Consider the following 27556-nt stretch of genomic DNA (forward strand, 5'->3'; position numbering starts at 1 on the left):
AAATCGGTTCTTTGTTTTTCCACCGCCAAAGCACCAGCTCCGAACCAGTAAAACTGGTTCTTAAGTAGCACCAAATCATTGCAGGGTCTAGAACGGAGCCAAGAAAGAACCGCTTGCGTCAGAGGCTGGGGGCGGGGTTACCGTGACCCAGTGGCAGAGCCAGAGGGGGGTCCGGGGTGGCACTGGACACCCCTGACATGCGATTGGCCACCCCGGGTGCCACCCCAAAATTTTATTTGCTACTGGCAGTTGCTGATGCTGGCGCGCGCGCAGTTTTCAAACGGACGAGCAGAGGACGAGAGATAGTTGCAAGACACCGAACTTCACCGAATAAGAAAACATCATATTTGAAGTAAGTTTTTAAGGTTTAGCATCAGGGTGGTTTGCTCCGAATAGCCTACATTAGGCCTAATACACGCATATGCAGTAGGCTACCTTGCCGTTACAGTATACAAATGTTCTAGCTAATGAGGATAGGAGATCAAAACGCAGGCAAAGAAGAGCAGAAACAAGTGATATCATAATGCGATCGAAGCTTTATTGGTGTAGGGTGTTGATGGACTCGATCTACTGTGTTTTGATCATCATTATGAATCTGATCTAGATGTAGTCTTTGATAAAAATGCGATTATCTCAGCTTTTTGCTCATGTTGCTTTTTATGAAACTTGCCAACATTCAAGTGTTGATAAAAAAAGATGCACAAAGTTTTTGTCTGTTCATTCTTTTGGTATGTTCAGATATTCATACAACAAAATATTCTGGGGTGCCATGAAATTGTGAAAATTACCAAAAACACCTTTTTTTTTTTTATAGGCTACTGCGAGAAAGAGTTAAGATAAACATGTTGGTAATTGGATGATGATTAGAATATAAATATGATTGGAATCATATTTTAAATTTGTCATATTTTTGAACAGGGTCAATTAAACATGAAAAGAAAGGGAGAGATATCAGAGTACTTTTTAAATAAGCACAAACATAGTCCAGTCATTTTATGAAAAAAGGTTGAACAAATTGCAACGGAAGCAAACTCAAATAATTTTGTATCCTCAATATGTCCTGAGTAAGGAAAAAAAGTCTAGAAGAATCCCATTAGGGGAAAGTTTCGAAAACTGTTTCTGGGGATTCACTTTTTATTTTATTTTTTGTCCTTACCATTGTCTCCTGTTCTTCCCTCAGACTCGTCCCCCAGAAACAGTCCCTCAGACCCAGTCCCAAAACCAATCTCTTGCTTCTGTTGAGTTTGCTTCTGTTGCAATTTGTTCAAGGTTGACACCCATTTTGGCTTAAAATGATTAACAGGCAGATCAGGTGCAAACAGACCCCAGCCCTTGCATCACCACTGGCTAGTCAGAGTCAGTGTGGTCAGACTTCAGGACCAGCAACAGGTCAGAGCATCTACCAGACACAGGCAGTCAATCACATACCCAATTCAGGAATTTAAGTTGAGATGATTCTGCCAGATTAAAAGGATAGTTCACCCAAAAATGAACACAAAAAAATAATTATATTTTGAAAGAATAATTATAAATTATTATAAAGAAAGAATTATGTTGTATTAAATCTTCCTAGGATAAGATTTTATATTGATGGGCAATACAATTGTTTACATTTTTCAAGTACAATTAAAAAAAGTTTTTTTTTTGTAAATGTGAGTTTTTTTGTAAATAAACGCAGCAGTACATAACAGACACATGCTATGGTATCTTATCTCCTTGGTGCTAAAGCTTTGTTTTCTGCAAATATTTTGGATGTTCAACACTTATAGACACAAACAGAGTGACCCAATTTCTTCCATAAGCTTTTCCACTGTATGTGTGTGTATACTGTGTACCCCCGAAAGTAGCAGTGGCCACCCCCTGGCCACCCCATGTATAAAACTCTAGTTCCGCCACTGCCGTGACCAACAAGACGAATAGAAACTTGTGACCGCCATTTTTAAATAGCAGCTAGTCGAGCTAATAGCAGCTCGATTATAATATCCGTCTATGTAAGTTACGGCGAGCTGCACGAACGCGTTGGATTCCGATGTATTTTTGCCAACCCATGAGCATCCATAGTATTGCAACGTCCGTTATTGTTGATGGCTTGTTCGAGATGCATCGGAGCGGCAAGGACCGATCGGAGCTGCGGGAGTGTTTGGAGAGCATACGACTCCTTGTGCTTTTAGATCGCTATCGCAGTGCTTTGATGTCATGCGGCGAACGATCTGCGAGAAGCCGATGCATCTCGAACAAGCCTGGCGTGTTTGTGTTTGGCGCTACCGCACTAGCGGTTGCTGGGCAACATGAGACGTATACAGTGACGTAAGATCTGGCTCTGTTGTGGCTCTCTAGCCGGTGGAAAGGCAAACTGGTTCTTAGTAAGCTCGTCAGTCGAACCAACTCTGAACCAGCTCTGGCTCTGGCTCTGAACCAGCACCCGGTTCTTGTTGGTGGAAAAGGGGTACATGAGAAGAAAGGATATGATTTCAGTGTGATTGCCAGAAGTGATGAGTGTGAGGGGTTCAGTAGAGTGGGAGATCCTGGGGAGTTCTTGTTCATTGAGTGCGTTGACTGATATCTTGTGAGTGAGAGAAGTGATGGGAATCTGGAGTCTGAGTGCGAGTCCAAAGTCCATAAAATTACCCTCTGCTCCCGAATCCAGCAGTGCTTGAGTGCGGTGCGTGCGGGTTGCCCATCTCAGTCTTACCGGGAGGAGGGTTGATGATGGTGATGAGGTCTTCTCGGCGGAGATCCCACACGATAGTAGCCTCAAACTTACTACCGGGCTTGCTCTTTTACTGGACAGGAATAGAGAAAGTGGCCAGCCTTGCCACAGAACAGGCAGAGTCCTTGGGATCTCCGCCTTTCCCTCTCCTCCCGGGAAAGCCGAGCTCTCCCTTCCTGCAGGGGCTCATGATCGGAAACTGGGCTGACCGCGCTCCCGCCGCTGGCCCGTGGGTCCTCTGTATGGTACTGAGGTCGACTCAGACGTACATGAGAAGTCACACGATTTAGACGAGCATCGACCCTCAGCGCGAGCTTCACCAGGCCATCCAGGGTCTTGGGAAGGTCCAGGATGTAAATCTCCTTTAGAACGCGGTCAGCCAGCCCATGCAGCAACATGTCCCACTGCGCCTCCTCGTTCCATTGGCACTCTGCAGCCAGGGTGCGGAACTGGATTGAATAGTCCGACACCGAGCCATCACCTTGGCGTAGATCAGCGAGTAATCTGGCCGCCTCCTTACCCGCTACCGCTCGATCAAAGACTCTTCTCATCTCTGTGGAGAGTGCCTGGAACGAGGCGCAGCAGATGTTTTGGTTCTCCCACACCGCCGTTCCCCAGAGAGCCGCCTTCCCCGACAGTAGAGTCAACACGAAAGCCACTTTAGACTATTCAGTGCTGAAGGTTCGTGGCTGCAATGCGAAATGCATGGAACATGCTGTGAGAAAAGCTCTACAATACTCAGGATCACCTGAATACTTCTCTGGCGTGGGCAGACGAGGTTCCGGCTGATTCTCTTGCGGAGGCGGGGGGGCTGAAAGGGCGGTGTGGGCGGCGCAGTGGGAACTCGAAGAAGTTGTAACTGTTGGGTGAGCTCAGACACCTGCGTCACGAGTGCTTGAACCGCGCGACCTGTGTTTTAGCGATCTCTTCTCCCTGTTAATCCATTCTTGTGACGCTGTGCGCGAGGAAATCATTCAAACTGGCCGCACTTGCTGTATCCATGATTGGTCAGATCGTTCTGTTGTGAAACAGAGACGGATACAATTGCAAGTAAAAGGGATCTTTATTTGAGCTGGTCAGATGAACACAGGTCGGGGAAACAAACACTCAGGTGGTGATATGACGCAGGGACTTCAATGGGCAACCCGGAGATGGCGTGCGGTGACCGACGTGCTCAGGAACCAGGAACAATAAACAATCCAGACAGCGTGAACAAAATGACGAGGGTCCATGAAGACAGGAATCCACACGAGGAGACGAGAGCAAAACACAGGAACAGGACACGACACCGCGGAAGCCACAACGATCTGACAACAAGAGATGGGAATGACTGCACATATAAAGGGAACGGGGATTGAACACAGCTGGCGACACTAATCAACACAATGAGTAACCACACCCACACACAGACACACACACACACACATCAGAAATGACACAGCCGATTCATGAACCGTGACACCGAGGCCCCTCCGTATATTCACCAGACCCACCTGTTAATGACGTTCTGTATCCGCCACTGTTATCATCTCGGATCACGCAGGGTCCAGCTGTGCTAACTTGCAGTTGTGAAAGCAGTGATGGACAGCTGTCTTTCCTCATTCGTCTGCTGTTTGGATTTTTCGTGATTTCTCATTGTGTTGATGATATTATAACTCAGATTCATTAATTAATTTGATCAAAAGTAATTCCATTTTGTAAGATCATGTAGTAAGATCATTTTCATCATTTTCAAGTAATTCCAAACTTCGCGAGGCAGACGACTTGTTATCAACTTGTTAACAGGCTCCACAGCGCCACCCAGTGCATTTAATTATAACTGCGAGTTAGTGCTTGGGATTTATCATGGATTCACTGCATTTACGGCCAGCAAAGCAACATAGTAAAATTCGAATAGTATTTTATTTTTCGAATAATAATTACAGACCGAATTTTCGAAAATGTGAATATTCGTGCACACCCCTAATTGGAATAATATTTCACAATATTACTGTTATTTTTTATTTTTAATAAAATAAATGCAGCAGAAGACACTTCTTTTAAAAACCTTAAAAATATTACCGATCCAAAACTTTTGACTGTAGTGTATATGCATGTATTGCTTTGGAATCATCATTCGTCTCCCGAACTGCATAATTACACCAGCAGTTGTCTGTAATATGATGGTGCAGATAAAAACAACTCAGATTTAATACATTAATCCATGAAGTACAGCAGATACCAATCTAACTGGCCATAAGAAATACTTAATATCTTAATACACAAGATTGTAAGCACTTACCATTGTCATGTGACTCGATTACATCATTGTCAAACTGTTGTGAAAAGTCGTTAAAAAAAATGAGCGTGCACACAAGAAGCAAGATGGGTGTTTATTACGTAATTTTGTGTGTATTTGACCATTCAAACGCCACGAAATGGGACACACTGACAGGCGGCACAAGAAGCCATTGTGTGAGTGCCGATTTGAGTTCTAATATGCTTTTAAATCATCAAGCACGTCCTATAGGGCTGAAAGCTTTTGGAAAATAATCTAATTGCGATTTAGTTTTACCAATATTGCGATTGCGATTTAATATGCGATTATTTTTTAAGCTCTTTATCTTTTCTATTATTCAACAAAAACAAGCAATAAATCATTGTAAAGTAGGGAAGGGAAGGCACCTCATGAGGCGATCAAATTTTTTTCTTATTAATTAATTGATCTTATTAATAAAACTTAAAATATTTAATTACATATGTAATTGTAAGTAGGCCTACTTTTATAAAAATTTACACATTAAAAAACTAAATGAATACAATTACATGTTAATAATTTTAACTAATATAGCTTCAAAACAAATAACAAAGAGGGAAAAAAAATATTACAAGCAATAAACAAAGAGTGCTTTCAGTATTTAAGAGTAGACTGTCTGAACGTGTTCATCTCTTTTGAAATTATAAGATGTGGTTTGTCCTGTCTGTTTAATAACTTAAGATATAACTGACTGTGTCACATTAATTTTGCATCATAAAAGCATTTTGAGATGCAAGTACATTTAACCCTCTGGGGTCTGAGCTGTTTTCTGGGCCCTGGAGGTGTTTCTGGAGGTGCACCTTTCATTTCCAAGGTGTTTGATTTTCACTTTACCATGGTCATGTACAGAGACTCGTGTGAATGTTGAAGTCAGCAGGACTCAGTGGCATCTGGGCCCTGAAAGAAAAAAAAAAAAAGTGAACATACTGGTATCAAGAGAAAGGCCTGCATGATTTTTGGGAATCAATTTTAGATTTTTCTGGTTAAAATTGCACAAATGTTTCCAACAATATATAATATAATGAACACCAGGTTTGTTGTGCCTTGTAGGCATAGGCTATGCGCAGTGCTGCATAAAATAATAACAATAACCTATAGCAGCCTATAAATCTTCCAAAAGATTTCAGTAACAATTAAGCTAGAGAAAAACATATTGATTATCATGTTACTTCAAATGTTTCCATTCGTTATGATGATATGAAATTAGATAATAGTAAAAACATGAAGCCGTTTGGTGCGTTTTGCTTTTCAAACGCGAATGCGATCCAAAATATGATACATTCAAGCGCGATCGCGCTCAAATATAAAACATTATGGTTACCATATAGCCTACATATCTACGTTTGCGCAGATATCCACAAACACAGTAACAGTAAACACGGGTCTAAATATTATAATATTCACCATATATCTAGCAACAGTTCAACTGCAATGTGAAATGTATGCAACAATAACAAACTAATATGTAAGAATTTCTTACCTTACATCTTTCTTGTCTTCAAATCGCGTTCTTCTAGCCTGGGTGCCAGCCCGAACCCCGCCCACAACATTTTTTGGTCAGGAAGTTCAGTCTGGACTCGATCCGTTGAGGAGTAATTATGCCCGGCTCCCAAAAGGCCGAGCCAATCAAATTGCCAGGGCGGGCTTTAATCGATGATGGACAAATGATCTGCGGTTACGTAATCACCCACGTCACCAAAGAGCGCTTGATTTGAATTAGTTTACAACAAAGACGACTGCAGCTGGAGAATTGAGATTTCACGAGTTCACACTTACAAATAAGTCAGATAGAATAAATGCGTATGAGATTTCACAAGTTCACACAAATAAGTCAGATATGCGTATATGACGTGCTGTCCGAGGAGAGGGCTGTGGGCTCGGTAGCCATACTCCCCCCCCGTATTCCTGGTTGTGAGAGAACAAGACAAGAGTGAGGATTCGGGGTGGTGGAGGGATGCTGAAAAACTGTCAAGGAGTGTTAGGTAAGTTGACAGAGTGAATATGCTTCCTCATGCTGATATAGGGTAACGTTAGACATGGTATTGTTTGATGACAAGTTGATATTGGATTGATTATTTGTACGTGCTCCTCCCGAACTTTGTTTATGAAACAACATGTGTAGATTCCGCCATCATCTGTTATAGAAGATATCCACAGCGCATTCATTTTAAACGAGGAACAGAGAGCCGCGACTTTTTGTTGGTTGAAAATATGAATGAAGAACATGCGTCATTTACTCCGTTGCTCTGATTGGTTGTAGGTCTATCCAATTGAGTGCAGAGTTGTTTTTTTTCCTGGTTCGGTTGAGACACGCCCCATAATCAAATCTCTATGGAGCAGTATCAGACTCACATTCTGACCAGAATATGAGTATGACGAAGTCAGGCTAGCGTTCTTCTTCTTCTGATGTAAATCCAACGTAAGCTCACGGCGCGTCTTTCAAACTCGACGAAAAGCAGAGACTTGTGAAGTGTTTTGCTGTTTTGTTTTTGAGGTAATGAGCGCGTTCGCGTTCCATGTGGAAATTTGCATGTGAATCTCTTTTTCACGAGTGGGCGTGGTCAAATTAAAAATAATTAGGAAGCGTTTGAGAAGCGGGACATCTTGTTGGTTTTATACAAATTACTTTAAAACTGAGAATATTTGTTTTCAGTTTGAATCCGATCATTTAAAGGGCACCTATTATGCAAAATTCACTTTTACATGGTGTTTGAACATAAATGTGTGTTGGCAATGTGTGAGCAAAACCACCCTAGAATGATAAAAATCCACCCAGTGTTTTTTTTACAATCTCAATAAATCATAAGCACTGTCTCAGAATGAGCTGTTCTCAGATTCGGTGCAATGTGACGTAGAATTGAGCAGGCCCCTCCCACGACTGTTGAGTGACACTTCAGTTTGAGCCTAGACCTGCCCTGAGTGAGCTGGACACAGAGTCCGCCATTGTTCGACGCTTGAGCAGCTGTAGACAAGAATGTCTCCTAAGCGATTGAGGTGTGTTGTTGATGGATGTAAGAATGAACATAGCAGTCTTCATTTACTCTCGTTGTTACTCGAGGATGGATCTGTACAACTGTTTGTGATCAAGCTTACACTCTCCGGAGCAACAGGCCTAACGTGACTGGACACGGAAGAAATGAAAGTGCGAGCGCGCTCTTTATGACAGCTCTTCGAGTCATTTTACGGATATAAGGTTTACCAGTTTATTTAGCACCCACTGAAAAGGTGTGTATATTTGTTTACTGTTAGTTGTAACGAGTGTTTTGTGTACTTCGCTGTGTATGTTGTTGATAATGAAAGGGAGAGAGAGAGAGAGTTTATGGATAAGACTTTAATGCGCACTTCTTATACTATGTTTATTCAGCTCTTACAGAGATTCTCCGGAGTAAAACTAACGCTCATCTTTTGTGTGATGTACAATAAACTTCACTGAACTCGTCAGTATATTTTGGTCATCATTCGGACGGGTTTTGCTACAGCTTATTAGTGGATAAAAGCAGATGACAAATAAGTTACAACCATAATTAAACTAAACTATACCTGTTATATGTCCATACAGCATATATTCTCTGGCTCTGTGGGCATTATTGTCCGACTCCGAGTCGAAATGAACACCGCAACTGAGAGTTTCTGTTCTGATATTATCAGATGAGATTGTCCTGACTCTGAGCGCGAGCTCGTGAGGCTCCGCCCCCTGTGCCGTGCAGCAGCAGTTAATTTGCATTTAAAGGACACACACTAAAACAGCGCGTTTTTCTGAGCCCCAAAAAATTACAATTTAAACATGCTGTAAAAAATTATCTGTTGGGTATTTTGAGCTAAAACTTCACATACATACTCTGGGGACATCAGAGACTTATTGTACATCTTGTGAAAAGAGTCGTAATAGGTGCCCTTTAAAAGTACACACTTAAATGTTTATAAAGGTATATGGCTCATAAATGTGTGACAAGTATTCGCTGAGTTTTGTTTCAGTTAGTTGTGTTTTGTTTCAGTATAGACGTGCTCAAGAAAAAAAAGTTCACCGCGACGGAGAGGCAGAACGCACACCCTGTTTATTTTCTTTATTTTACAAAAGCACAATGTTTTGATTTGATTGTAAGTGGACACATACAAAAGTAGAAATATCACAGATTCTTTTTTTATATTTCTTTTTTCTGTATGACCATAAATGACGGAGAAATTTAAGTTTATAGTGCTACAATGTGAAGAAAATCCAGCAAAACGCACCGGCGCGTTTGCCGACCTCAGAGGGTTAACCACATAGACGGAGTCGCTCACAGCCGCATGCTCAAGCGCTCTTCGCAAAGCACGCTTGAGTATTTGAAATTGAAAGCAGCTTCTTTCAGTGATTTTCATATTTGTAATTGTCAGGTTTTCACAAAGGAAGCAGATAAGATGGTAAGTTTGATGCTTTATTTGCAGAATGGATCGGACACAGCGTGAATGGTGAGTAAACAAGAAGTTGATAGTCAGAATGTTGCTTAACTGAATGCGGAACTCGAAGCGGCAGGGGAGGTTGATGTGCGGATGAACTGTTGTTGTAAAGCCTCCTCCACATACTCCTCCATGGCCTTCTGCTCCGGGATGGACAGAGGATAAATACGGCCCTTAGGTAGAGTGGCTCCAGGTAGCAAGTCGATAGCGCAGTCCCATGGCCGATGAGGTGGTAACTTGGTTGCCAGCTTCTTGCTGAACACATCCTGGAACGCCTGGTACTCCACTGGAATATCCACTTGATGCAGTACTTCTGGGCTCTCAACCGAAGTGGAATAGACAGGAACTTTGGACCCTTTATTAGACGTCGATGATGATGATGAGGAAGAGGAGGTTTTCTTGATGGACGATAGACAGGATAGATGACAGGATTCTCCCCAGCGCAGAATTTCGCCAGATTTCCAGTGGATGAAAGGCTGATGTTGAACCAACCAGGGGCGTCCCAGGATGAGCTCAGCGGTGGACTCCTCCAGCACCATAAAAGAGATACTCTCATAATGCAGACAACCAACCCGCAGCGTTAAAGTGGGAGAGTAGTGACGAATTCGACCTCGACCCAGCAGTTTTCCCTGGATAGTTTGTACCTGGAGGTCTTGAGTGCTGCGTCGTTTGCGGATGTTCAGTTTTTGGAGAAGCTGGGTGGATATGAAGTTCCCCGCTGACCCGGAGCCGATGAGGGCTTGCGCTGATAGACAAATTTTTGATGTCAGGACATGTACAAGGGTGCGATTTAAGGCTTCGATTTTGGGTGAGACTTGAATGGTACTCACGGCTGGACGTGGAGGTCGAACAGGACAGGCACTGAGAAGATGTTTATCTGATGCACAATAGAGACAGAGATTATGGAGGATTCGCCGCTGACGCTCCGAAGCTGGAAGATGAGTGGAGTTGACTTCCATAGGCTCTGGTGCTGGAGGAGCGAATGATGGAACCGTGGGCGGAGGACATACAGTGGGAACCGGAGATTCACAGGCTGACAGGCGTTGCGAAACACGAATGGTTTTTTGGATGAGTTTCTCAATTCCCAGACTATCGTCATAAACCACCATCAACTGACGAATATTTGGATTTAACCCATGACGAAAAGCTGTGATCAGTGCTGTCTCATTCCAACCACTGGATGCCGCTAATGTGGGGAAATTGTAAGGTATAAGTACTCACGGAGGATTGTCCTTGATGAAGGTTGTAAAGTTGATCAATCCCTGAAAGATTGGAAACCGCTTGACCGAAGACTTCTTTAAAGTGTTGAATGAAACAGTCGAGGGATTTGACAACATCAGAATTTGAATTCCACAAGGATTGTGCCCACTGAAGAGCTTGTCCAGATAATAATGAGATGATGAAAGCAACACGAGCAGAATCGTTAATGAATAGATGTTCTTGCATGGAGAAATACAAGGATACCTGGAGGAGAAACCCACTGCAGTCCTCCGCCTCACCGGAGAATGTCGCTGGTCGGGCCATGGGACACGCTGAGGCAGTGAACGAAGCAACGGGTCCTTGATGAGATGAAGCGGATGGTGAGGAATGATGACTGGCGGCCGGGATGGTAGGTGGATTTGCCATGGATACCGAAGGATTCTGCATTGTAGGTCTGATCTTCTGTCAGGTTTGCACAAAGGAAGCAGACAAGATGGTAAGTTTAATGCTTTATTTGCAGAATGGATCGGACACAGCGTGAATGGTGAGTAAACAGGAAGTTGATAGTCAGAATGTTGCTTAACTGAATGAGTAACCAAGTCTCTCTTTCTCTTGCAGGTGAAGGTGATGAACATGTACTGAAGATGGACTGAAGACGGGTTGATGGAGAAGAAGATCGGGATCGCAGGTAAGTATACAGGTAGGTGAAGTAGAGAGTCTGTGAGTCATGTAATGACGAGATCAGACAATGACAGAGTGGTTGGTACAGGTATATATGGGTGAGTGGTGATGAGATCCAGGTGACGGTAGTAATCTGGTGATAATGAACGGGTGAATGAGCAGTGTTGGGGTAGTTACTCAAAAAAAGTAATTAGTTACTAGTTACTAGTTACTTCTGTAAATTGTAATGAGATTACTTTACTAGTTACTGCATTTGAAAAGTAACTTCACTACTTATTACTTTACTTTCCCATTTCTTAATTTACCGTGTAGATACATGGACAAACATCATAGCCCTATCATCACTTAGCCTGTCCGCATAGTGTTTATAAATGTAGCCTATACAAAATGGCATGTAAAACCATATGAAAGAACAATATCCATGTCTGCACAAAGAAATATCCCTCACTGTAAAATCCACAAACAGGATAAAGGACAAATGTCCGCGTGGTAGACACATAATCAGGGCTGGACTGGGACAAAAATAAATCGGCCCTGGCATTTTGGCCATAATAATAATAGCACACTAATAGACATATTGTAAAACAAATGCACTGAAAAATAAAGGAAACTTTATAATTAGTTTTGTACTAATTTCTATACTTGAAAGAGATATAAGCACATGATCTTTTATTTTGACGGAAACTGCATCAAGCTTTTATTTTGGCGGAAATCATGGTTTACAAACGCGTCTCATTAAATTTATAGTAAATTACGGTAATAGTCAACTATGCAGATGTGGAAATAATGCGTTACTGAGTAATGGGTTCCTACACTCATGACATAGCCTAAGTGTTTTGAAAGTAACTGTTAGTTCTGCTTACCGCAGGCCCTACACTTTCTCATCTCTGTCCTGATCCTCCTCACTATCCTCATCATCAGCCACGGGAGCTGATGAAGGTCCTGCTGCTGCAGAAAACATTTTGACACATTTTACAGCGTCTGCTTAAAGGGCCTGTGTCTATTTTTCATGCTATTTCTCTGCACATTCCTTGCGTTTCTTCTCCATCTCTCAGATTATTTTGACAGATACACACTGACACACTGCACGCTCGCTCAAAGGCCAAAGGAGGAGGTGTTTAAAGATGTGATTGGACCAGCCCAGTGTCAATCAAGAAAAGATCCAATGGACCAAGGTGTTTCATGGGCCGGTCAGCTATCAGGAAAAAAAACTGACGCAAACTTTTTTTAACTAATACATTACACCGGCACGCACTTAACCCAGCGCCGCCAATTAAGCAAAACGAATGGGCCGCCGATGTACGAGTTTTATGGTCCGTTAAGACAAAAAACAGAAAAAGAAAAAAGTATGAGATGTCGGCCCAAAAGGCACGTCAGCCCACTGGGAATCTCCCGGTAGTCCCGATGGCCAGTACTTGCTGCCTGGGCATAGAGTGCATTTCAGGCGAATATTTTTGTATGTTTGAAAGTAATGTGAATATCGCCACTGGCCGAAACCCCCTGTCTCCATCTCCGCCTCCATTTCCCGCTCCCCTTCGCACCAGCAGCTACGTCACTCAAATCGATCTCTATGACAACGGTGCAAGCACACACACACACAGGCATGCACGCACCACTTAAACAGATCAGAGCTTTACACGCAGGCAAACACGGCTTGGGTAACGCAGGAAAGCGTGTTCCTATAGTTTAGTAAAGTAGTGTAGTTACCGATATTTTTAGTGTAATGCGTTACCTTACTTCGTTACCCAAAAAAGTAATATTGTTACTGTAATTCGTTACTTTGTAACTCGTTACCCCCAACACTGTGAATGAGTGAGTAGGCGGAGTGAGGGAACGAGTGGGAGGAGATGGTGATGGAATCCTGACAGTAATGTCTAAGCCAGGTGCATTCCAAAAGACATATGCCTTCGTAGAGCATTTGTAAGTAAAATACCGGTGGGCGAGACCACGCACTACAAAAGTAACATCAAGCAAATATCCCATATCTCGTGCAATAAGGCACACGAAAATTCTTGTAATTCGCTTCAACTTTTCTGAACTTTATGAAAGATTATTTTTTGTAAGGTTCGAGTGGTGTCGTGTGTGTGTGTGTGTGTGTGTGTATGAGACAAAGGAATTAGAAGCAAGCAGAACACGGTTGTTTATAGGCTAAAGCACACGTAGCGTCATCACGTATCTGTGTTTAAAACTAAGCTCAGACATTAATCTGAAATTATCTTAATCGATACAGAATCGTTGGAGAGAATCTATCACATAAATTAAACATAAACTGTTATTTCCTGTAGCCTATGCCAGGCCCTTATGCGTAGAATGCCAAGTTGATGCTTCATCTGCAAGACGGGTTTACTCTCGCATGTCACATGACCAAAGTATAATCGCAACTTTGCGATTAAAAAAATTGCATTTCATCAAATCGCGATATTATCGCAAATGCAGTTAATCGTTCAGCCCTAATGTCCCGTTCCTTATTGTTCATTTATCCATGCTTCTTAATCACTCTAAAGTTTCAATAACTTTAAGCAATTTGCTCAAAATGTTTACAAAATACATTAAGCTCACACACACACACACACATTTTAAGTTCCTTAAAATGTTTACAAATACATTAAGCACACACACACACACACACACACATATACATGTTTAGTTTTAAGGTTTTATGGGGACTTACCATAGAAATAATTATATTTATACTGTACAAACTGTATATTCAATCCCCTAATCCTAACTGATGTAATTTAACAACATGAACTAATGAGTATTTGTATATATTTCATATTGACAGCATTATGTTTTTTTAAAATTTTTTAGTGTTCTGTTTATCTCTAGATATAGGCTTAATGTGTGTCATTGTTCTCTACAGGTTGAGTAAGAGTGGTGTCACAGATGAAGGTTGTGCTGCTCTGGCTTCAGCTCTGAGATCAAACCCCTCACACCTGATAGATCTGAATCTGTCTGAGAATAAACTAGGAGACTCAGGAGTGAAGCTGTTCTCTGCTGTACTGGAGAATCCTCACTGTAAACTGGAGACACTGTGGTAAGATCATCTCTACAATAAAGACTCGGAGTGAATAATTATTAATATGTAGATAGTGTATACAATATATCTTTGGTGTAAGCCCCATCCGGTGGTTCAGTGACAGATTCCTGCTTGGACCGTCTGATCCTGCCGGCGGTAGAAGGCAGCGGTGAGGAGTCTCCCTGAAGAGGAACATTTACATCTTACTATATTATTATCCCCGAAAGAAAGTAAAACTAACAGTTAAATAAACCGGACAAACTACAAACCAGACAACAGATGCAGGATACAGTGAAGAGGGTTTTTTAAAGCACAAATGTTTGGTGTAAATCAACTTGCCTTGTAATGCTTGTGCAAACAGACCCTTGTAAAAGCGTGAGCATTTCCTCAAAATGTGTGTGTGCAGCTGGAAAGAGGGAAGTGGAGTGTGTTTCCCCTGAACCAGGACTGTCACCATATCATATTTATCACTACATGATTATCATGGCCAAAATAACACACGATAACAATATATCACCATATCTATGGAAATCATGGAAAAATAATAATGTTTATTTTGTGTTATTTTTGAAAAAGAAGAATCACACCATCACATACAAAAGGATCAATTACACTTAATGCGATCAGTTTGAAATAATGGTAACACTTTATCACAAGTACACAGTAACATAGCGCTTATAAATCATTTTCTATGGGATCAATTCAGTATCAAAATGATTAACACATGCAAGCACAATTATCCATGAACTTGCTAAATGTTGCAGGTATGTTTTACTATCCACAACCAAATGCCTTTCAACCTGCGTGTGCAAAATTGAATGAATGTGTTGAAATTTTCTCAAATAGAGACATTTTTCTGAATACAAATGTTTTCTTTTGTATTAGTGTATCATAATTTGCGCATGCAACAAAGAAGATGTGCATGTGTGGATCAGGTGACAGTAGTTCATTCATTGACTCGTTTCTGAGTCGATCCTATTTGATTCCTTTGGATTTTGAGACTTTCATTTCACAGGTTTCACCTTGCACGATCCACACACAGCTGTCTGAGAAAACCTGCTACCACTAGATGGCAGTAGCTGCTAAAACAGACAACGGCAGCGGAATAAAACGTTCTTCCCAATTTAAGTAACTTAATGTGAGTGATATTGAAGCACCAAATTTAGTACAAAATATAGACAGATTATGAACAACAACCCATAGAAAACCATTATAAAACACTTAACATGCAATAGCGCGTTGCATGTTCAATAAGGTGTATAGGCTACTGAGTTTTAATATCACCGTCTTACTGCATTGCCGTTAAGCTTTTTCTTTATAATAGGCTCTATGGGAGGAAAACTATACACAGACAATAGCCGATATGAACGCGACGCACAATGTTTCATGTTAATGGCATTTCCCTTCCTTAGAGCCTTTTAAAAAGAAAAAGCTTAACGTGAAATTTCGCAGTTGCGTTCAACTTTGCATGTGTAGGGGAGAGCACCCGCTCCGGGAGCGCAGTAAAGTTTTAGGTTTGATATTCCCCGCATTTTCTAAAGGGACCATCTGCAAATTCCACTCACAGTCCAAAAAATATAAACGTCCAATCATTCATTCAAGTGAACGATCCTTACAAGCTTATATTAAATGCCTAGTGGCAGACTGACTTACTGTGTCCAGCCAATATCTCGATTGAACAGTACCATTTTTTTGTTCGGTTTTAAATTACTGTAACTCACCAGTGTTTTTTTTTTTTTTTATGTTTCAAAGGTTGTAGTACGTTCCTAGTGACAGTCAGGTGAGATTGGTGAATTACAATAATTTTTTTATTAAAAATAATTGTTTACTGTAAATACATAAGGGAGGTATTGGCACAATTTCACCTGTAGTAAGTCAGTCTAGTCACTAGGAACATACTACAACCATTTTAAACATGAAAAAACGTCTCGGTTACTGATGTAACCCTCGTTCCCTGAAGGAGGGAACGGGAGACGTAACGTCAACGTGACAACGTAATTGGGATCACTTCAGAGAGCCCTATCAACTTCGAGTATCTACAGAACAAGCCAATGAACGTTGGCGTGCGTGAACGCGTCACGCGCCCCCGCCCCGCCGCACGGGTATAAACAGGAAGCGGGCGCACGCACACATTGTTTTTCTCTGAGGAGCCGAGATTTGTGACGGCCATGCAGCGATGGTCAGCAACGGTGGCGACGGGACGTTACGTCTCCCGTTCCCTCCTTCAGGGAACGAGGGTTACATCAGTAACCGAGACGTTCCCTTTCAGTCGCTCACGTTCGACGTAACGTTGACGTGACGACGTAATTGGGATCCCATGGAAAACGCCACGGTTGCTGCCACATCCAGCGCCCTACGCAAGACTCTCAGACCCCCAACTGCTGGGGCGGAAGACCTGCGTAGAGGGAGTTCAACTGCTGTTCCATTATACCCCACACAGTGAACTCTTAATAACACTGGGAAAGCGTACCTTTCTTCTTCTTCTTTCGTGTGTCGTCATCATATGTCCAGCTCAGTAGAACTCAGCCACGTTCTCATCTCAGGTCCCACGTCGAAGAGGCCGGCCTCCGAGGGTGGTTTATACAGTGGACAGGTGGTGATTATGTGCTCAGCGGTCTGCTCTGGCTCCCCACACTCACACACTGCTCTGTCCTCCAGGCCCCACTTCCTCATCGATGCTTTGTAACGTCCAATCCCAGTTCGCAGGCGGTTTAGCAGAGTCCATTGCCGGCGTGGCAGATCCTCTCCTTCAAGACCGCCCCCAGGGTCATAAATGTAACGGTGGATTCGTGAGGGCCCTGCTGACTCCCACTCCTGCTTCCAGGCTGCCACGAGCCATGCCTCTGTAGACAGGTTTGTAGACAGGGTAGATTTCAGGCAGCCAGTTATAGTCCGAAGGGCGGTGTTTATGGCAGTGTCGACTTTCCTGGCGTGTGGGCTTCTGCACCAGGCTGGGGCACAGTATTCAGCTGTGGAGAAGACGAGAGCTACTGTTGATATTCGAAGCACCTTGGCAGTTGCACCCCAGCTAGTACCAGCGAGACGTCGAATTATTGCGACCCTTGATGACACTTTGGCCGTCACTTCTTCAAGGTGTTGTTTGAATGTTAGAGATCTATCCAGGCGTACGCCAAGGTACCGTGGGGCTTGCTGGAACTCAAGGCGCTTGTTATTAACGAATATGTCCAGTTCCCGTCTGGCCTCACTGTTGTTCAGGTGGTAAGCTGCTGCAACTGTCTTGCCGATGCTGAGCTGTAAACGCCACTCACGCAGGTAGGCTGCCAAGGTGTCCATGTCCTGGTTTAGGTTGGCCTGCATCTGCTCCCATGTTTGTCGTCTCATCATAATGGCCAGGTCGTCAGCGTAACCATATTTCCGGGATGTTGTTTCCGGTAAGTCGTGGATGTAGATATTGAATAACATCGGTGCGAGGACAGAACCCTGCGGAACACCATTCCTCAGCCTTCTAAGCCTGCTGCATTGACCGTCACTGGTCTTTAACCCTCTGGGCTTCTTCATAATTGGGTCACACTTAGCTTCCTCCCGCCCGAAAACGGGCGAAGCCTTAAAATTGTACTTCATTTTGTCCTAGGATAACCAATCAAATATTGTTTTGTTCTATAATGTTTTCTGATTATTATATAGAATTTTTAGAATTTTTTATGATACTTTGCATTAATTATGTAATTTTTATGAGCTATTTTTTCCATTAGAATTAATATATATATTTTTATTTTATTTATTTTATTTTATTTTTCAATAAATGCAACATTTCACATCAAATTAGAGTGCAGGCCTAAAAAAAAAAATATTTCAAGTGAGAAGAGCGCCACCTAGTGGCTTCAAAATTTATTAATTTGTGTCATGTCCTATAACCGCCCATAGGCGGCCTATAGCTTTTTTATTTATTTATTTGATTTATTCCCATTCGGAAAGAAAACAATTTATTACTAATCAACCACTGAATGGAACAACACAAATTATATATCATTTTAAAGCTTAGAATCTCAGCTTTTTAATGCATCTAATTAAATGTATGAATTCCTAACGAGTGCTGAGTAATCCCTCTAAAACCAAGTGTACCGCCAGCAGGCGCCACCTAGCTGCGAAAATATTTATTACCATATTTTTCAAAAATCTTGCCTTGATAAACAGAAAGTTGATGTCATTTGAAAGCTTAGAGTCTGAACTTTACAGTGAATGTATCCACTTTGAAAAACTCTTAAGTATTGCTGAGTTATTTGCTGATACATAGAATTTCTCTTTTTTTCATAATCTATAAAATAATGTACTGCAATGTGTCAAAAACATCATACAGCTCATGAAACATTCTCAGATAATTGAAAATGGCACTTCATTTTTTACAGCATATTATTACAATTAAAATGAGCCCAAAATTAACATAATCTATTGCTTTTATGACAAGATATTCTTCATGGAGAAAAAATTGCCCATGAGGGGGTGTGAAAGACTGTACAAAAAGGCTATCTCTTTTCAAAATGCTGTAATTTTTGATTCCTTTATCCAAAAATTATTATTTTTTTATCCAGATGCAGCTAACATGTAGGGGGACTTCACTAAAAAAGAATTTTCCTCCTATCTTATTTCCTTCCTGAGTTATTCCATGACAAATATGAAAGATATGCAAAATCATAATAAAAATTATATATATATATTGTCTTTTATCCACCGTTTCTTGGCGGGACAATGTCCAAATGTAATGTAATTTATATTTTCAAAAAATTTAAAAAGAGTTCTTTCAAACGATACCTACCTTTTGACTCTCCTTGCTATAGTTTTGGAGTTATTATGATTATATCATTTTGATATAGTTTGGGGCAAAATTTGCTGTTTCAGTCTTACCAGTTCATTTCTCTGTGTGTGTGTGTGTGTGTGTTTGTGTGTGTGGGTGTGTGTGTGTGGGGGGGGGAGGGTGTCTTTTTTGCACTCTTGATGTTCTAGAGTGTCACCCCTTCATTGCTGTACACTTTTTTTCAGCACAGTGGCTGATCTGTAGCTTGTACCACCAAAAGTTTCTCTGAGTTTTCCTATTTTTTCGTATTTCCCATTCATTTCCTATGTCGCCCGTTTTCGGGCGGGAGGAAGCTAAGTGTGACTTTTTTTTTACGACCCTTTAACATATCAGAATCATCTCCTTGATTTTTTTGTGTGTTCATATAGGTAATAAAAGAAAAGTCACCAAGTTTCACCCCCATCCGATGAAGCAAAAAAATTAAACAATTCGAAACGTTCAAGTTTTCGCCCGTTTTCGGGCGAAGAAGCCCAGAGGGTTAAGGTGAAGCTGCGGTTCGTCACCATCTCAATGATGAACTTCACCATGTGACGGTCGGGAATGATCTTTAGTAGCTTTAGGTGGAGTCCGCGGTGCCAGATGGTATCGTAAGCGGCTGTGAGATCAAGCAACACTACTCCAGCCTTCTGTTTTTCCTGAAAGCTGTCCTCAATGTCTTGGGTGAGCAGTGTCACCTGGTCAACCGTTGACCGACCGCGCTGGAAGCCAGCTTGTTCCCGTGGGAGTTGAGGGTCCACTATTGGCTCGATACGATTATAGATCAGCCTCTCCAGGGTTTTGAATGGGACGCAGAGCAGTGAGATGGGTCGGTAGGATTTGGGGTCTTCAGCAGGCTTGTTTGGTTTTGGAAGGGCTATGACAGCAGCGCGGCGCCATATCTTCGGGAGCTTGGACCTCCGAAGGCATGTCGAGTAGAATGAGCAGAGCCATACAGATGTTCTTACACTCTGGTGAGTCACAAACCCAGGGTGGATGTAATCATGGCCTGGTGCTTTCCCTTGTTTGGTCTTACTCAAGGCAGTCTGGAGTTCAGCTGTTGTAAATTCCTCTGACAAGTTGGCGTCCACACTAGCTGCTCTACACAGGGAAGTCACCTGGTGTGATGTTGTGCGGGCAAAGTTCTTATCAGCATCAGGAAAAACAGCTGTTCTTAAGGAGCTGGGATGTGATGGCATTTGCTGTTATTGGGCACCGGGAGGTCGATGGTGTTCTACCTGTCAGCTTGTTTATTGTCCGCCACGCCTTACGGCTGGAGTGGGTGAAGTCAATTGACTGAACTACTTCTGTCCACCTTGACCTTCGGGTGGCATCTAGCTTCTGCAGAAGTACCGTTGCAGATTCTTCAACTTCCTCCCTGGAGCTTGCCTGCTGGTGGACATGCAGGAGGTGGCTGCATTCTCCATCCCAGCCCAGGATGTAGTTTGTGTTAAAGTCACGGGGGATGGTTTTCCTTGCTGCCCCAAGGAGTACTCTGCAGTAGGCTGCATACCCAGCGTCCACGTCGGCGTTGTCTGGGTCTGGGAGACAGGATGATGTCTTTTCTGTCTCCTCAGTGAATGACTGCCAATTTGCCTTACGAAAGTTCCATCTCCTGACGGGTTTCCCTGCAACTGGCTGCACCAGGGATGGGACCTTTATGATGGACGGTCGGTGGTGTGAGCGGGGGAACCTATCCAGGACACGTCTCTCTGGCTTTTGAGCCGTGTGCCACACAGCGAAAGCCAAGTCCGGGTTGGTGTGGGTGTTCCAGCGTGCTGAAAAGAAGCTTGGAGGTTCTTTGGGGTCGAACAGCAGCAACGCATTGGCACTGGAGGCCCATTGGCTTAATGTCTCTCCATTTGGTGTAGTATGACTGTAACCCCAGTCTATGTGTTGGCAGTTAAAGTCCCCTGCATAGATGGCGGGTGCAGGTGCCGGTGGAGGTGATGCCATGGTCAGCATTGATGGTGGGGGCTTGTAGACATTGACAACCGTTGTGGTCTGCACCTTAGTGGACAGCCATTCGATACTCGAGCCTGGTGGAGATTGGCCAGTGGCTGTCCAACTAAGGTTGTTCCTTACAAAGGTTGCAAGTCCATGCTGTTTGCTGTGGGTAGACCCAGCAAGCTGGAAACCGGGCAGTTTGAGGATGTTATCACTGTCACGGTGTGTCTCCTGGAGGAGGACGGCTGCTACTTTGTGGGAGTCAGTGAGATGGTAGATGACTTCCATTTTGGCGGTGGTAAGGCCCTCTACATTAAGTTGGAACACCGACAGACCTTGGTACTCGATGGTCGGGATGGTCACTCGTCCTGACATGGACGCACCATGTCCCTTCGGTCTCTTGCACCTCGGCCTGCCAGCTAGATGATGACTGGTTGGCGACATTAGTTTCGCAAGCTGGTCTTGCACCATTTCTTGCTACTCACGGAGGAGGCCGCGTGAAGGCTGTCGTCATCTCCTCTGGAGGAGGCGTACCTTTCCAGGGGAAAGAACGCTGCGGAGCCACATCCTGCCCGAAGGGAGGTAACATGTGGAGAATACACATATGGACTGGCCGAAGGGGCAGTGCAACATATGGAATGTCACTGGGGTGGCTCCAGCCGAAGGGGGAGACACACCGGACAGTGACGGCAGAGCAGACTCTGCCAAGGGAAGACACGGGCTCACCGCAGGGAGCTGGTCGTGGAAGAATACACATATGGGATCGCCGCAGGGATCGCACATATGGAACCCAGCCTAGCACAAGTTACACAAGCATACGAGCACTAGGCCTGGCGTCGGACGCTCCGCAACGTCCGACTGCCGAAGGGGTGCGGAGGAACTCACAGGGTTCGCCAAATGGGGAACTCGACTGGAGTAAAAAGCGCACGTATCCGTTCCTAGGAAGGGAGTGGCGCAGCAAGCCGACACTAGAGCGGGAACTTTGGTGTTACCGGCTAGTAGAAGCGAGCACACAGGAAGAAACCGGCTCAACACGTAAGCTATAAAACCTAGCGAACGTGTTAGGTGTCGCCCAGCCCGCAGCTCTACAGATGTCTGTCAGCGAGGCGCCGTGTGCCAACGCCCAGGAAGAAGCGACACTCCTAGTGGAGTGGGCTTTCAACCCAGGCGGGCAGGGCACGCCTTGGGCTTCGTAAGCCAAGGCGATGGCATCCACTATCCAGTGGGCCATCCTCTGCTTGGAAACAGCCTTCCCTTTCTGCTGGCCTCCGTAACAGACGAAGAGCTGATCTGAGGTCCTGAGGCTTTGCGTTCTGTCCACGTACAGACGCAGAGCGCGAACGGGACAGAGAAAAGCCAGGGCTGGGTCTGCCTCCTCCGAAGGCAGCGCTTGCAGGTTCACTACCTGGTCCCGGAAGGGAGTGGTAGGAACCTTGGGCACGTATCCGGGCCGGGGTCTCAGGATGACATGAGAGTTATCCGGGCCGAATTCTAGGCACGATTCGTCGACCGAAAATGCATGCAGGTCCCCTACCCTCTTGATAGAGGCCAATGCAACCAGGAGTACTGTCTTATAGGACACGATTTTTAACTCAGCTGATTGCAGAGGCTCAAAGGGTGGTCTCTGAAGTGCCGAAAGGACCAGAGACAAATCCCAAGAGGGTATAGAGAGTGGGCGAGGAGGATTCAGTCTCCTCGCTCCCCTCAGGAACCCGACGATCAGGTCATGCTTTCCCAAAGACTTACCATCAACAGCATCGTGATGTGCAGCAATAGCGGCAACATACACTTTAAGGGTGGAGGGAGACAGCCTTCGCTCCAGCCCTTCTTGCAGGAAGGAAAGCACGGCTCTGATCGAGCAAGATCGGGGGTTCTCCTCTTGAGAGGAGCACCAGTCAACGAACAGGTTCCACTTCAACGCATAGAGGCGCCTCGTAGAGGGGGCTCTAGCGGAAGTGATGGTGTCAACTACCGCAGGGGGTAGGTCACCTAGAACCTCCGCGTCCCGTCCAGGGACCAGACATGGAGTTTCCAGAGGTCTGGACGCGGGTGCCACAAGGTGCCCCGTCTCTGAGAGAGCAGGTCTTCTCTCAGAGGAATGGGCCAGGGAGGGGCTGTCGCGAGGAACACTAGTTCCGGGAACCAGGTCCGGTTGGGCCAATATGGCGCAACTAACAAGACCTGCTCCTCGTCCTCCCTGACTTTGCACAAGGTCTGTGCAAGAAGGCTCACTGGGGGAAACGCATACTTGCGAAGGCCCCGGGGCCAGCTGTGTGCCAGAGCATCCGTGCCGAGGGTCCCCTCGGTCAGGGAATAGAACAACTGGCAGTGAGACGTGTCGGGGCGGCAAACAGATCTACCTGTGCGGTCCCGAAGCGCCTGAAAATCAGCTGGACCACCTGGGGATGGAGTCGCCATTCTCCCGGTAGCACCTGCTGCCGTGAAAGCTCGTCGGCTGCACGGTTGAGCAGGCCCGGAATGTACACGGCACGAAGCGACCTCAGATGCTTCTGACTCCAGAGGAGGAGATGGCGGGCGAGTTGTGACATGCGGCGGGAGCGTAGACCACCCTGACGGTTGATGTACGCAACGGTCGCAGTGCTGTCCGTACGGACCAGTACGTGCTTGCCTAGTAGCAGCGTTTTGAAACGGCTCAGTGCAAGACGTACTGCTAACAACTCGAGGCAGTTGATGTGCCAATGCAGTTGAGGCCCCGTCCTCAGACCTGAAGCTGCATGCCCGTTGTACGTGGCCCCCCAGCCGGTTGTAGAGGCATCCGTGGAGACCACAGAGTGCCTGGACACTTGTTCCAGGGGAACACCTGCCCGCAGGAACAAAGGGTCCGACCACAAGCTGAGAGTTTGGCGACAGTGCGGAGTCACTTGGACCCGGCACGAGCCGCTCTGCCACGCCCATCTCGGGACTCGATCGTGGAGCCAGTGTTGGAGCGGCCTCATATGAAGCAATCCGAGCGGCGTAACCGCGGCTGCAGATGCCATATGCCCCAGGAGCCTCTGAAACAGTTTCAGTCGTGCCGCTGTTCTGCGTCTGAGCGTGCTCACGCAGTTCAACACTGACTGGACACGGGCCTCGGTGAGGCGCGCTGTCATGCTGATCGAGTCCAACTCCATACCGAGAAAAGAGATCCTCTGCCCGGGGGTGAGTTTGCTCTTTTCCCAGTTGACCCAAAGCCCTAGGTGGCTGAGGTGACTGAGCACCATGTCCCTGTGTTCGCACAACTGCTCTCTCGACTGGGCCAGAATAAGCCAGTCGTCGAGGTAGTTGAGGATGCGAACACCACGCTCGCACATGGGAGCAATGGTTTGCTCCCACGCTCGCACATGGGAGCAATGGTTCACGCTCCGCGACTTTCGTGAAGACGCGGGGTGACAGGGCCAGCCCGAAGGGTAAGACCTTGTACTGATATGCCCGTCCCTCGAACGCAAAGTGGAGAAACGGTCTGTGTCGAGGGAGAATCGAGACATGAAAGTACGCGTCCTTCAGGTCGATCGCTGCAAACCAATCTTGGGGACGGATGCATTTGAAAATGCGTTTCTGCGTAAGCATCTTGAACGGTAGCATGTGAAGGGACCGGTTCAGGACGCGCAGGTCCAAGATTGGTCGTAACCCACCACCTTTCTTGGGTACAATGAAGTACGGGCTGTAGAAGCCGGTCTTCATATCGGCTGGAGGGACCGGCTCGATCGCGTCCTTCGCCAGTAGGACTGCGATCTCCGCCCTGAGCACGGGGCATTGTCCGTCAGAACACGGGTGAACAGGATGCCCTTGAAAGCAGGGGGGCGCCGGGCGAACTGAATCGCATAGCCGAGTCTGATGGTACGGATGAGCCAGCGAGACGGGCTGGGAAGCGTTAACCAGGCTCCCAGAGACCGAGCAAGTGGGACCAAGGGCACCACAGACGTACCCGGGGTGGGACAGCGCAGCGGAATGCAGGGACCCGACTCGGACGGCACAGCGGCCCGAAGTGGGGTCTGAGTGTGTGGTGCAACACATACCTGCTTCCGTCGAAGGGCAGAGTGAGTGTGCGGAGGCGTCAGTGCGTCCAGGACACAGCCACTGCTGCCTACTGGCGATGAAAGAGGGGCTCGGGAGTGACAAGGCATGGCGGCGGCGTCGACTGCCAAGCGCGCCCTCTTGGGGCCCAGAGGTTTCAGAAATTGCTCTTTCTTTGAAAATGTGGGTGGCGGAACAAAAAGAAAAGGAAACAAAAGATTCTCCGCCCGGCCCTCCACCGGGGGAAGGAGTGGCGCCTTCGCCATCTCCTGAAGAGCAACTTGATCCACATCTGGCCCGCCCGTCTCAGGGTCGTTTGCACCGTCGCTTGCCTCCTGGTTTGGCAAGGGCCTGGACGGGCGGGGTCGGCTTCCTACGGCTTGCTCCGCGCTGAGGCCTGGATGGTTGCTGCTGCTGGGGCTTAGCGGGAGCGGAGGACGCCGCAGAAGGCCGACCTCGGCAACGAGTAGACGGAGGATCTGCGGCCGGCGGACGGGTGGGAGCAGCAGCAGTCCGCCGGGGCAGGATGTGTCAGATGGCCTCCGTCTGCTTCTGTGCGGCCGAGAACTGCTGGGCAAAGCTCTCGACCACGTCGCCGAACAACCCAACCTGGGAAAGAGGGGCATCCAGGAACCGATATTTATCGGTGTCCCTCATATCCGCCAGGTTTAGCCAAAGGTGGCGCTCCTGGACCACCAAGGTGGACATCGCCTGACCGACTGAACATGCGGTTTCCTTCGTCGCCCGGAGGGCGAGGTCGGTTGCCACACGGAGCTCCCGAAGGAGCTCTGGGTCAGAACCACCTTCGTTCATGTCCATGAGCGCCTGGGCCTGGTGGACCTGCAAGAGCGCCATGGCATGGGGGGCGGAAGCAGCCTGTCCACAGGCCTTGTTAGCCCTCGCCGTTAGACCGGACGAGAACTTACAGGCCTTGGACGGGAGGCGTGGATTACCCCGCCAAGAGGAAGCGGACGCCGGACACAGTTGCATCGCGACGGCCCGCTCCACTGGGGGGACATCCACATACCCCTTAGCTGCCCCGCCGTCGAGGGTGGCGAGGGGGGAGGAGCCACTAGAACGGCTTCGGGCACTATACGGTGCCTTCCACGTCCTAGTAAGCTCCTCATTCACCTCCGGAAAGAAAGGTGCCGGGGCGGCGCACTGAGAACCAGCACGGCCCGCCCCAAGAAACCAATCGTCCAACCGAGAAGGTTCGGGACATGGTGGAGGGTTCCACGCAAGCCCAACCTTCTCGGCGGCCCGGGAAAGCATAGCCGCCCATTCTGGATCGGTCTCGGACAACGCTACACGCCCCGAAGGGGGCAACGCAGCCAAATCGTCATCTCCAGAGGACTGAAGCTCCCCCTCCGATGCTGCGATCGACATCTGATCGTCAGCTGGAGCCCCAAAGGAAACGGTTGGTCGTTCCGGAGAAGGACCAAGACGTTCACTAAGGGGATACCAATGGCAACAGCCCTTGTGAGGCGTGAGGGGCCCGTGGAGGTTGACTCGACGGGGAAGCCCTCACGGTAATCCTCAGATAACCCTGGTCATGCGCCGAAGTAGGTCTATTCTGCGGGGCAGAATAAACACTAGATCGGGGCATAGGCGAGGGGACTGCACCTCCCTTGAGGTAAGCGAGTCTCGATCTTAGCGCTGAGATAGTCATATTCCCGCAATGGGAACACGAACTATCCACAAAAGCTGCCTCAGCATGTTGAATGCCCAAACACGAGAGGCAACTACTGTGGCCATCTGCTGGCGCCAGGGAACGACGGCATCCAGAAACGCACAAGCGGAATGACATCTTGAAAAAGACGCAGGGTCACGCTTGTGTTGCTCTTTTAGTGAAAACAAAAAAATAGAAAAATAACTCTCTCAGTGCTGAGGCACCCAGGGGTAGCCGCGGTGTGAATGAACACACGGGGAAACGTCCACCGAACCGACACACACACACACAAACACAGAACAATAGTGCTGTGAAAACAGCAGTTGTGAGCTGCAATGCTCGTGGCCACCTCTGATCGCGCCGTCACACCAACACAAGGAGAGTCCTCTTCTCGTTTTCAAAGGCAGTCTTTTCCTGTAGAGTTCGGAAGTGAAAGCAAAAGCTCGGCTCCAAAGTAAAAGACAATGTGTGCGTGCGCCCGCTTCCTGTTTATACCCGCGCGGGGGCGCGTGACGCGTTCACGCACACCAACGTTCATTGGCTTGTTCTGTAGATACTCGAAGTTGATAGGGCTCTCTGAAGTGATCCCAATTACGTCGTCATGTCGACGTTACGTCGAACGTGAGCGACTAAAAGGGAATTCTTTTGGTGAACTACAGTATTTTTTCTGCAAATAAAGCCTACTGTAGGCCAGTGGTTCTCAACTCCAGTCCTCGGGACCCGCTGCTCTGCACATTTTGTATGTCTCCCTTATTTAACACACCTGAATCAGATCATCAGCTCGTTAAGAGAGA

General features: G+C 46.1%; 1 protein-coding gene across 1 annotated transcript in view; it reads left to right on the plus strand.

Annotated features, from left to right (window-relative positions):
• Positions 1–27556, plus strand: part of LOC308693236 (NACHT, LRR and PYD domains-containing protein 3-like) — a gene marked incomplete at both ends in the record, with an annotated part of 109418 nt that overhangs the window by 71941 nt on the left and 9921 nt on the right. Inside the window, one exon of the mRNA XM_081370028.1 lies at positions 14154–14361. Coding sequence (XP_081226154.1) covers positions 14154–14361 — 208 coding nt within the window. The remainder of the gene's footprint in view (positions 1–14153; positions 14362–27556) is intronic.

This window comes from Scardinius erythrophthalmus (genome assembly GCF_964197995.2).
Source record: "Scardinius erythrophthalmus genome assembly, chromosome: 7".
NCBI classification, from domain to species: domain Eukaryota; kingdom Metazoa; phylum Chordata; class Actinopteri; order Cypriniformes; family Leuciscidae; genus Scardinius; species Scardinius erythrophthalmus.